Here is a 12,782-nt window from a genome sequence, read left to right as displayed (position 1 = left end):
GGGCTTAAATGTTCTTTATACACAACTTGCCAACATAGTAAAAAGGGAACGCAGCCCAGGCACACAAAGTGGGCTTTTGCTTTGACCTTCTCTTACCTTGGATTGGAGGGTAATGTTATGACCTTGGGGTACTTTAGTTCATCTTAGTCTTGTCTCAGTTCTGTGGTGTTAGTGAATTGCTACACTGACTCTTAGTTTTGTCTTCCTCATTTTCTTTGTCTTTCAAGTCAAACTTTCTCTCACTCCTTCTCCTCCTTCCACAGGCCCCTAATGACAGCTGATCTAGAGGCAGGTGAGAGATTGGCCACACCAGTCCCTCTCCCTTCACCCACATCTGCTAAGCACTTCAGCAGGCCACATCTGGGTGCCTTACTCCCTTAGAAACACAAAGGGATGTTTTAAAGGTCTTACCACAGCTCTGGTAGAGCACTTCCAAGCCGCCTTCTCTGCAAGCTGTGTGTGTGGGCCAGGCCTGGCCACTGCCACCAAAATAAAGCAGAGCCCAGGCAAGGAGGGTAGACAGGAGACCTTCCATGGTGACCTGAGAAGAAAGCGACAGGCTCAGGGACAGGGCCCGTTCTTCCTTTACCCTTTTACAGGGTGACATGTTCAGTTTCACTTCTCAAATTTTATGCTCTGGGAAGTCACAGCAAAAAGCGAAAGGAAGTTTGCAGCAGCATTTGTCTACTGGCCCTCAGAGACATGTTAGGCTGAGCCAGGCATGAGGATGCTGATGTCCATCTTCACAGCGACAGAGCGAGGAGTGAGGCCTGACCTCCTGTCAGGGGCCTCAAAGCAGCTCTTCTTCCCATACTCCCAAGTGGAGCAGTAAACTCAGGGAGGACAAGCCACCTTCCAGCATGTAGCTTCCATCTGGCTGCTGGTTATCTGCAGGTGCTGACCACGAACCTGAGTCTGGTCTGGCAGGGCTGCCAGGAAGTGTTTGAAATTTTCTTTATGCTGAAAGGCCCTGCAGTCAGAACTGACTCATGGCTGACCAGGGTTTTCAGAGGCTGTAACTTGCATGGGATTTGACTGCTCATATTTCTCTTGTGGAGACATTGGTGGATCCAGAATGTGGATCCCTGAAATGTCACTTAGTATCTTGCCCATGGTGACACTGTCCTGCTGTCTGGCTCCAGCTCCACTTTAGGATCAGGATTCAGCAACAAGAAAAGGCTTGCTTTGAGTACAGTAGATGCAGTCTCATGGAGTGGTGTTGAGAGAAGAAGCCTCAGAACTGAGCAATCTTCTTTGTCTAGTCTTTTCCTGGTTGGAGGAGTAGCAAAGGGGACTCCTGTTATGACTGATGGTTTGCTTGTTAGGGTCATTGGTGGGATTATTAATGTTACTTTCCATTTCTTTCTCCAAACAAAGATCCCAGCATCTTCAGGGGGTCTCTGATGTTCTGTTGCCCAAAGTGTCTCCATCTAGCTCCCCAAACATACCCCATCCTTACACCAGCTTATGACACAACATTGGCAGAGTTTAAGAGTGACAGAGAGCACCATTTCCTTGGGATGAAAAGCAATTCTCTGAGCAGAGTAGGTGAATCAGCTGCTTCTGCTGATAGCTAAATAAGAACTAACTTCCTCACTCCCTACATTTAAATAGGTACCTAAGTCTAGCTGACCCTCTATTTGGTGTCAGAGGAGATTGCTTATCTTTCTCCCACAGAGACACTACTGGATTCAAAGTCTCAGAGAGGTGTGGCCTTTGGGTGAGCAGTGCAGCCTCTTATGGATTATGTAACCAGAGCCAAGAAGAAAAGTCAAAAGAATAGCATTTATCTAAGAAGATGGTGTGGAAGTCAGAAAAGGACATAAGAGAAGGATTGATAGAAATGAGAAATACAGGGAAGAAATGGGGAAAGTACATTTTCATTGTGTTTATTATAGTTAAAGATATAAAGCAAAATTTGTATGAATGGTTGGATGGAAAACCAATTTACTTTGTAAATCACACTGAAAAAAGTTGAGGAAAAAGAAGGAAACTAGGTTGAAGTTTGAAGTCTGAGGGCACATTGCTTCACATGAGGAAGTAAAGAAGTGAGGTTTCTGCTTGACTAATCCAAAAGGCAGTTTGAATCTTCTCATGTTCCAAGGGAGAAAGATAGACATTAGCCTCCTGTGTGATTTACAGTCTCAGGAACTCAACAGAAGGTCAGGTACAAATTTATTCCCACTCCATGGTAATGAGACTCTTTTGAGAGATTGATCCTAGATAGTGTGAGGAAGAAAAGAGAAAGGGGTGAAGAGAAGGAAGGTGGAGACGGCTGGTGGAAGGCTGGAGAGCACTTCAGAGCAGCCGGAAGCCTCCAGTCTGAAAGCGGAACAAGCTAAAATATCTTCTTAAAGACAGATTCATTGCCATCCTTACTCTAACTTAATTCTTTTTTTTTAAATTTAAATTTGTTAATTTCAGTGAAAATTTACAGGGGCTTTGGATTTCCATTCATTCATTGAAGTTAGAGTAAGGATGGCAATGGAACCACCTTACCTCTGTAACTTGATTTGTGCCACTATTAGAACCTCTACTCAGAATATTATTGCTTTTCAATTTTTGACTCATGCACTTTTAACTTGTTAGTTAAATTTGTATCTTCTAGGCTGCAACACTTCCATGATACATCTTCAAGGATATGAACATGTACGGCTAAGCACAATTAATAACAGTGCATCTAAATTCCAAAATCAATCTCCATAATAGTCTATGTGTTTCCTACTGCCAAAGGGGCCCTTTAGAGTAGTGAGAGAAGACCTTCACCCTGAAACCCACAGCATCCCTTTTCAGCAGGAAGTAGCTAAGAGAATACGCCATCCCCTTTTCCTTATGAATCAGGGTGAAGTCTCTCTCAGGGAGGAGTGATAGGGAATGGCAAGGGACACACTGACAAAGGAGATTAATCAGAACTGGCTTTGACAAGCACTGTGGCAATTGGACAATTAAAACAGACATGGGTGGGGGCAAGAAGAACGAACTGGGGATGAGGGTGGAGAAAACAGTGCAACAATGAATGAATGAAAATCCAAAATCTCTGTAAATATTCATTAAAACTAATAAAATTTAATAATAATAATTAAAAAAAAAGACAGATTCAAAATTCTTTGCTCCAACATGTAATGGAAGATGCCTCTCCTGCTCTGTGACACACAAGAAGTTCAGTAGCTCTTTGAACATCCAGGAATACTTTGTGTTGATTAGTGCATGTGCAAGAGGGGAGCAGTGTAGATGGACTGTCTTTCACATCTAGGTTACCATGGTTCAGGGGGTTCCACACTGTGGCTTGTACCATGAGGTGGAGCTCCCTTGGGGACATGATTCAATCTTGAATGGCCTTTGCACTTCCCCAAGCTACAAGGAGAGAATTTTACATACATTCATGTGCCAACGGTCAGAAAACCATCCTGCAGAGATCACACTCTGCTGCCAATGGCAAATGTGTCCTCATTATCGTTTGTATTCAAATGTGGCCGCTTTCCTCTAATGCCCTTGAGTTGTTTATTATACCAAACAAACATTTTCCTTTGCAGAGAGCTGCTGCTTTGTTTTGTACTTCTTTTTTCTATCACACTTGGTCACTTAGCCAGAGGCTGGAAGTTTAAATCTAGCCAGAGGTACCTTGGAAATGTTAGTGGGAGAAAAGAGGCAGAAAACAATTTTGGTTTTCTCTGGGATAAAGTGGCCAGGAGTGACCAGTTCTTGGAGAAGGATCTCATGCTTGGAAGAGTTGAGGGGACAGTGCAGGAGAAGATGACCCTGGATGGAATGAATTGTCACAGTAACTGGGGTAATGAAGAGAGGTGTGTCAGAGTCTAGCTCAGACTAGCGCATGCTTCAGAGCTATTGCACTTAGGGTTGCCATGAGTCACAAGCCACTCAAGGGCACTTAACAACAAAAACAACTTGTAAGTTATCTTTGTGATTGATGAGAATATATACTGCAGAACATACATTATTCACCAATTCCTACATGTACAACTGAATGACATTGGCCACATTCTTCTAGTTGTACAACATTCTTATCCTCATTCTCTAAGTTGCCCCTCCTTAGTTAACATAAACTCACTGTCCCCTAAATTCCTATCTACCCTTTCCAGCTGCTGTTCTATCTATCTTTCTTTTTTTTTTTCCTTGTTGTGTACCATCAAGTCAGATCTGACTGGCACAGGAGAAGATTGCCTCTCCTTCTCCAGCAGAGCATCTGGTGGATTCAAACAGTGTTCCTTTGGGGTTGCAGCACAGCTTCTTGCCACTAGGCCAGCAGAACTCCCTCAGCTGCTGTTCTTGACTCAATTCCATATTATTGTTGTTGATATGTAACTTCAAGTTGGAATTGACCCATATCTGACCCTCAAGAGGGTTTTCAGAGGCAGTTAATTACACAGGAGGAGATGGTCTCTCCTTCTTGGGTGGAGCAGTGGGTGGATTTAAAACACCTTCCTTAGGATAGGTAACACAACTCTTTACCACTAAGCCACCAGAGCTCCTTATCTAGAATCAGAGATTCCACATATAGATAGTTCTGTTGGGGGTGGGGGGGTGGGGTGGGGGGGGGATTCTAATATTCTTTTATTAGCAAAAATTCAGATTGTTTTGAATGAAAGGAAACTATGAATCACAGTATTCAGCAAGACATTGGCCTGCAAAAGTGAACAATTTTTATTAAGTGAAAACAAAAAATATAAGCAGATGAGATGTCTCTCACATGTATATGTTCTTAAAAAAGTTCAGTTCTTTACTAGTTAAGGGAAACTGGTATTTGTTTTTAAGAAGATTTCTAAGGATATTTTTGGCATAAGTTTTAAGAGTTTATCTCAGGGTCTCAAACCCCAAATTTGTTTAGTCTAGTTGTTTAGTAAAAGAAAAATGACTTTGCTTCCTGAAAATTTGCTTGGGTTTCATGTAGTAAATTGGACTGAACTTTCTGAAATATTTTTAGCTGACTGTTAGATTTTCACATCAATATTTTTTCCTTCCTTCCTTCTTTTTTCTCTTTTTTAATTTGCCCCAGATTTGTAGCTTATCAGGGTTTTCAAACAAGCATTTACTCCAATGGAAAAACTATAGTAGGCCTGTTGAAAATATATTTCTCTCCACTTCCTCATTGCTGTGCTATTTATTATCATGATTAATGTTTAGTTATTCTGAGGACACAGTGTGCAAAGGACTTGGTTTCTAAATGGATCTATAACTCCCGTGGCAAGCTGCCAACAGAAATAATTTTTTACATGTCTGGGGAGCACATAGGGAAAAAGAGGGCTATATAGATCAGGCTGATCAATTTCCCAATTATGAAAAGGGCAACAATTTGCAGTTTCAGAGTGAGGAAGAAAAAATTGTTCAGGGATTCAGATAGGGCAGGTCTAGTCTTAAAGGACGAGTGTACCTTGCATAAAAGCATCTGCAGCATGGGAAAACTTACTGCTTTTTTGCTAAAACAGTCGTCCTCAAATTGAAAATGCTCTAAAGTTTTCATCTTGATAAGATGGAAGTGATTTTAGTAAGCTGAAGAAAAGACACTAGGGAGGAACTTGATATGTGATTGGGTATAGAATGAACTATTTGATATAGTAGGAAAATCAAATCAGTTGCTATTTGAGTCCATTCAACTCACTGAAACCGAAGTGCATCAGAGAGGAAACGTCTTCCACGGGGTTTTCATGACAGATATTTGGAATCAGTTTTCCAGTCATCTCTTCTAAGGCACTTCTAGGTGGACTTAAATGTTAAGTCTTTTGGATAGCAACAAAGCCCAATAGCTATTTGTACAAGCAGGAGATTATTGACATGGGTGACTCAACAAAACAACTCAATGTTATCAAGTCAGAACCATCACATAGCTCTGTCCTACCTAAAAAGTTTTAAGAGGCTGTAACTTACATTGGAGGAGCTTGATCATTTTTCTCCCTCATAGAAGCAAGTTGATTTGAACCACCTGCCTTTGAGTTGCCAGCAGAAATCCTTACCCATTGGACCACCTGAGTTCTTTGGCGTAGTATAAAGAATGTCCTTGTTTGATTTGTGTCTTGAACGTCAGGCTAAAGCTTCAGGGAACTCCTTCCACTCAGGCTTGTTCTTGAACTTTCAGCTGGTCATCATGGGATTTGCACAGGCTCCCAGGAAGCCAACTTATTTGAGTGTACCCTTTACCGAACCAACAGGTGGTAGTTGGAATGAAATAACTTAGCCATTCTTTATATCAGGCTCTGAGGATGTTTTAACTCATGTTGTTAGCCCTGGGCCCACCTAGAATTCTTCTAAAAAGGGAAATAGAGATCTCCTAAAGTAATAAACTAACTCAAAAGTAATTTTTACACATAAGTAATAATCTTTGAAGAAAACTGGGTTTTTTTCTCTTCTGGAATAATGAAAAATTGAAAAAAAAATTAATTCCCAATGGCCAGGCATTCTCCTTAGCAATGTATAAACTTATTCATTCATCAATTCTTCAACACAGCCTTAAAACAACAGTGCAGATCAAGAATCTTCCACTCACAGGCCTAAACTCTACAGAACTTTGAAAAAGTTAGCAAAATATAAAATACAGAAAGAGAAAGAAACAAGAAAATGGATTTCTCATTATGATATTGTATATTATGTTAATTTTCCCTCCTAGGTGAAAATTTAATTCATTGCAGAAATATAGGCATAATTCATTAGGGTCTACATCATACCTTCCTGGAGAAGTAAAGAAAAATAAAACTTAATACATTTTTTAAATCAAGTAATTCTGAATTTTTTTTATTTTAAAACACATTTGTAAGCAAGGATTTTAGTAAGGGGCTTCGAGTCTGTTCTGTGGTGAGCCTCCTTCTCCAGATGAGGAGACTAATGTCCAGATCAGACATATAGTAGTCCCAAGCTGAAAGCCATCTGTATTTCAAAACCCAAACTCTTGACCCCTGCTAAAACGGCTTCTTTGAAATTACACATCAAGATTTGCTTATTTACCCTTCTGATGATATCCAGGCAGATCAACCCTACCTGATTTGACAAGATGTGGTCTAGTTAGCTTCAAAGAGCAGGCTTAGCTCTGGTTTTTCCTCATGGTCAGAGGATAATTGCAAAACCAGAGATTAAATTGTAATAAATGCAATTCTTATCTATACTGAGCTCCGAAAACTAAGTCATCATTCAAAAAAGCAGCTTTGGGAAAATATAAGATGACCATATCAAATCACATAATGGAAAATAACTACATCATTATGTAACTACAAAAGTACTGAGATTCATGGCCCAGCCAACATCATCTATTAACCTTCACAGTCAACATTACTCTTGCTTTTTTAAAAAATAATTTATATTGATTTGAAATGCAAAATTAATATAAATCATGTATCATTCATGTCATTTTGTTTTATAAAATTATTCACCATTTATCCGTGCTCACTATCACCCACATTTTCAGGTCCCCCCTGGATCTTTCCTAAATCCTTTACCTCCTCCTTTTTTTTTTTTTTTTAAATTCCTACTACTAGCCCATCTTATTTGTTTTCCAACTTTTGTCTTCCAATCACTAATTATTACTCATACACCTTGATTGAATGTTAAATCAATTTCAAACAACAAAAGTTGGCAGAAATACTCTATTTCCTTCTCTTTAGTTGTTGATGTTCATATTTGAATAATATTTATTTTAACTGATCATCCTTGTATGTATACGGATAGTATTCTATCATTCAAAGCTTTGTTCTTCAGGGTAGATCTTGAACTTTCTTACTTTGAATGCAACAGCATTCTTCCTCAATGTTTCATTTCCAGCATAATCAATCATATGATTGTCTGATTCAATGTGGTCAATACAGTCCATTTTAGCTCACTATAGCATCTTCTTCCATAGTATCTTGCCTCTAGAAACCCTACGAACCTGGAGAAAGGATGAAAGTCACATAGTGTTGAGGACTTTCATTCACAGGGTCGCTATGAATTGCTGCCTACAACTCGACGGCACTTAAGAACAGTTCTAATCCACCAGTTGCTCCTTGGAGAAAGATGGGAAATCTCTCTAGAAAAAATTTATAGCCTCAGATGCCTGGTGGAGGCCTTATGCCTTGTAATTGACAGCAATAAATGGGCTTGGTTTGGGGCCAAATATTGGCCTATTCTACAAGTTTTATGTGATAGTCATCAGAACAGACTAAGGACACACTGCATATTTCAAATATCAGAAAAGGAGTGTGTCAGGGATGTGTCCTGTCTCTATACCTTTTCAATCTGTATGTAGAACAGATTATTTGAGAGGATAGACTTTATGAGGAGTAATGTGGAATCTGAACTGGAGGAAGACTTATCAACAGCCTGGGTTATGCAAATGATACAACCTTACTTGCTGAAACTGAGGAGGATCTGATGTATTTGCTGCAGAGGATCAAGGACTATAGTTTATAGTATGGATTGAGGCTCAACAACAAGAAGATGAAGATTCTCACCACTGGGCCCATTGGAAGTATCATGATAGATGGAAAAGAAATTGAGACTATTAACAATTTTGGTTTGCTCAATTCTGCAATCAACTCTTGGCACCAGCAATCACTAAATCAGAAGACATATTGCATTAGAGAAATCCACTATTAGAGACCTCTCTGGAGTTCTGAAGAGCAAGGATGTCAGTCTAGAGTCTAAGGTAATGGCCAAAGATGACAGAAGAAAAATTGAGGCCTTCAAGAGGTGGTGCTAGAGAAGAGTATTGACCATATCATGGACTGCCAAAAAACCAAATAGGTCTATCTTAGAGAGGGTGAAACCAAGCCACTCATTGGAGACAAGGACTTTCAGACTTTGTCTCACATACTTTGGGTGTGTTGTCAGGAGGGACCAATCTTCAGAGAAGGATGTCATGTTTGGAAAGGTCAAGGGCTAGCCCAGGAGAGGAAGACCCCAGATGGATTGACACAGTAACTGGGATAATAAGGGTAGATGTGTCAGGGACAATGAGATTGACTCAGGATAGAGCAGGATTCAGAGATTTTTTTTGTGTGCATAGGTCTCTATGAGTTGTAGTTGACTCACGGGACATAACGACAATAAGAGTTTGCCTATTCAACAAGTTTTATATTGTCAACCATTACCACTGTCATTTCCAATTTATCCTACCACTATTAGTATACATTCAGTGTTCACTAAGCAATGAATTCTCCTTTTGTCTTCTCCATCCCAACTCTGGTAAATATTAATAAACCTTGGTCTCTGAATAGTTTTCTATTTCATCTAATTGATATAATCATTCTGTGTGTGACTTATTTTATTCAGCACAGTGATGTTGTCCATGGTGAGTTATACTGTTAACCCAAAGGTCTGTTCCCAGTGGAACTGAAAAGAGAAAGAAGGGTTATGTCCTTTTATGCAATTTATTCCCTCTGAAACATAACAGAGCATCAACAATGAGTTGGTTCTGACTTAATGGTGATAAGTTTGAGAATATTCTGTTTTTCTATTCTCTTCAAGTCTTATTCATGTATTAAGACTGCAATTCTCTTTATGGCTAAGCCAGGTTGAAATCTTGCCCTGTGTGTGTTATTGACAAGTCATATAATCTCTCTTGAACTACATTTATTTATCTACAAAGTGTTAAATATATTGTCATACACACAAGCGAACACACATTAGATAATGTATATATTTATCTGCCTATCTACATTAGAAGAAACCAGATATCAGGCATTGACTTGGGTGTCTTGGTGGTCAATGGCATATCAACAAGAGTTTCTCAGTAATCAAGTTTGCTAGCTTTGCCTTTAACCATGCCCTATTCCTCTAAGTGAATGATAGATTGAATGGACTTATGTGAGACATAAATATCTTCTCATTAGGAAGACAAAATGCTACCAGTAATAGGAATTTGAAAGTTCAGAAGAGAGAGGCCATTTTTTGAGGGCAAGATAGGATGACGAGCCCTTGAAGCTTCATCTAATGAATAGTCCCCTTTCCTAACTCCACGAGGCATGGGTGAAATGAAAGGTCAAGAGATTTCATGGCAACTTGCTTAATATTCAGAAATTAAGCTCTTTGTTTTTCCTTTGAAGCTTGGATATGTCAGCTCTAATTGTAAGGTTTTTGATGAATAAAAAAGTGAAATAAAGCACTTTGTATTTTTTTAGCCAAAACAGTGCTTTCCATGTCTGTGGCCTCTTCCCACTTGGAATTTAATTGTGTTAAAAACCAGTGCCCTGTGATGTCAACTTTGTCCTTTCTTACTGAAAAAGATTGTCTACTTTCCTTTATTCTGGTGTTTGACCTGAAACATGGGAGACAATCAGGAAGCCACTTTAAAAATATCCTGTCTGTTCCTAAGTGTTTTTCATTTTCCTGAGTGAGACCATCTTTGGCCATTTCATGTCTGCCATTCTATTGCCACCACTCTAGTCCAAAGGTAATCAACAGAATTTCTTGTTCTACCCTGGCCGCATCTCCAATCCATTCTCTAGTCTATACCCAGAGTTATGTGTCAGTTGGTACTCCATCAATTCCTGGGGATTTGGGGATTTTTTTGCCAATTCCTCCATAGCAGCTTGAACTTCATTCATCCTTTAATACCATTGCCTCTTGATTATAGGTTGTTTCATGAAAGTCTTCTCTGTCAGCCAGTTAATTTTGGTATAGTGCCTCTGTGTAACTCCTTCCATCTTCTTTATTCCAGGTAATCCAACATTCTGCCTTCAGCATCCTCAAGTATTGCAACTTGAGGCTTGAATTTGCTCTTCAGTTCCTTCAGCTTAAGAAATGCTGAATGAGTTTGTCCACTTTGATTTTCCAACTCCAGCTCCTTGCACATTTCATTATAATGCTTTTTCTTCCTGAGCTACTTTTTGAAATCTTCTGTTCAGGTTCTTAACTCATTTATTTCTTCCCTTTGCTTTGACTTCTGAGCATTGCACTACAATATTCAGTCTCTTATGACATCTGTCTTGGTCTTTTATTTCTCCTCTGTCTTTGCAGTGACTTTTTGTATTCTTTATGAATGATATTCTTGATATCCTCCCACAGCTCATCTGGTCTTCACTTATTGTTCAAGTCTTCAAACCTGTTCCTGAGATAGTTTTTAAATTCTGGTGGGATAGACTAAAGGTCACCCTTTGGATATTCTGGATTTTATTTTATTTTCTTTATCTTCAGTTTGAAATTGCATATGAGTAGAAGAGATCTATATTTCTTCCCATTCTAAAAAAGGTGACCCAACAGAGTGTAGAATTATTGAATGTTATCACTAATATCACATGCAAACAAGATCCTGCTGAAGATTACCCAGAAAAGGCTGAAACATTATATCAGTAGAGAACTGCCTGATGTGCAGGCTCAGTTTAGAAGAAGCTGTGGCACTAGGGACATCACAGCCAAAATTAGATAGATCTGGACAGAAAACATAGAGTACAAAAGGAACGTCTATCTGTGTTTCACTGACTATGCAAAGACATTTGACTGTGGATCACAACAAATTGTGGCAAGCCTTGAGAAGAATGGGGATCCCAGAATACTTAATTGGGCTCATGTAAAACTTGGACCAGGAAGCAGTAGTCAGAACAGAGCAGGGGACCACTGCATGGCTCCAGATCAGGACAGTTATGTGTCAGTGATGCATCCTATCTTTATACATTTTCAATCTATATACAGAAGAGATATTTTAGGAGGCTGGGCTTTATGAGGAAGAATGTGGCATCAGGATTGGAGGAAGACTCACCAAAAACCTCCAGTATGCAGATGACACAACCTTGCCTGCTGAAACTGAAGAGGACAGGAGGTGTTTCCTACAGAAGGTTGAGGGCTATAGTCTCAATGTGGACTGAGGCTCAACATCAAGAAAACAAAGATTCTCACCTCTGGGCCAATTGGCAACTTCGTGCTGGACAGAGAAGAGATTGAGATTGCTGGTAACTTCAGCTTGCTTAGTTCCACAATCAACATTCTTGGTACCAGCAGTCAGAAAATCAAAAGACGTATTGTATTGGGAAAGTCTGCTGTCAAGTACCTCTCTAGAGTACTTCAGAGCAATGATGTCAGTCTTGAAACTAAAGTGTGCTTGATTCAGGCCATGGTCTTTGCAACTGCTTGCTATGCAATGCATCTGAAAGCTGGACAATAATTTGAGATGTCAGAAAAAGAATAAATGCCTTTAAGTTATGGTGATTGAGAAGAGTGTTGAACTACTGTGGACTGCCAGGAGAACAAACAAATCTGTCCTGGGGAATGGTGAAACTAGGCTGCTCCCTGGAAGGAAGGATCTTGAAGCTCCATCTCACATATTTTGGGCACATGGCCAGGAGGGATCAGGCCTTGGTTATAGACATCATGCTTAGAAAGGTGAAGGGACAGCACAGGACAGAAATACCCAGGATGAGATAGATTAGAGATTATGAGACTGGCTGAGGATAGGACAGACTTCAGAGCTAATGTATGGAGGGTTGCTGTGAGTTGCAGAGAATTCAGTGGTATATAACAACAACAACATACCCAAAGTTATCTTGTAGAAATGAAATTCTGTTAAGGTAGTCTGCTACTAATACCTTTCAGTGATCTTTCCTTAAGGTGCTTCTGTGGCCTGGCTTGATGAAGTCTCTACCTCCTCAGACTTCTCTTCTTTGGGTTCTTGAAGCACTCCTATGATCCCTACTCCACTACCTTTCACTAGACTCCTCTTTTCAACTTCTCCTTCTGAGTCCATTTCCAGGAGGGCTTCCTTGGAGGAAGTTATTCAACTATAACTGGGCCAAACCCTGAAAGAGACTGAGGACTTCTTAAAGTTGAAATGGTCATTCTCTCTTTCCTAAAAGTCTTCTTCCTTTGTA

At 39.8% G+C, this 12,782-nt stretch overlaps 1 protein-coding gene across 1 annotated transcript in view; it reads right to left on the bottom strand.

Moving 5' to 3' along the window:
* Positions 1-535, bottom strand: part of LY86 (lymphocyte antigen 86) — an 88,762-nt gene extending 88,227 nt beyond the window's left edge. The window contains exon 1 of the mRNA XM_006888735.1: positions 412-535. Coding sequence (XP_006888797.1) covers positions 412-535 — 124 coding nt within the window. The remainder of the gene's footprint in view (positions 1-411) is intronic.
* Between the last annotated feature and the right edge of the window lie 12,247 nt (positions 536-12,782).

The sequence above is a fragment of the Elephantulus edwardii genome, unplaced genomic scaffold (genome assembly GCF_000299155.1).
Source record: "Elephantulus edwardii isolate Elephantulus edwardi_28Jun2011 unplaced genomic scaffold, EleEdw1.0 scaffold00071, whole genome shotgun sequence".
Classification (NCBI taxonomy): Eukaryota; Metazoa; Chordata; class Mammalia; order Macroscelidea; family Macroscelididae; genus Elephantulus; species Elephantulus edwardii.
This window is presented reverse-complemented; position numbering and strand designations above follow the sequence as displayed.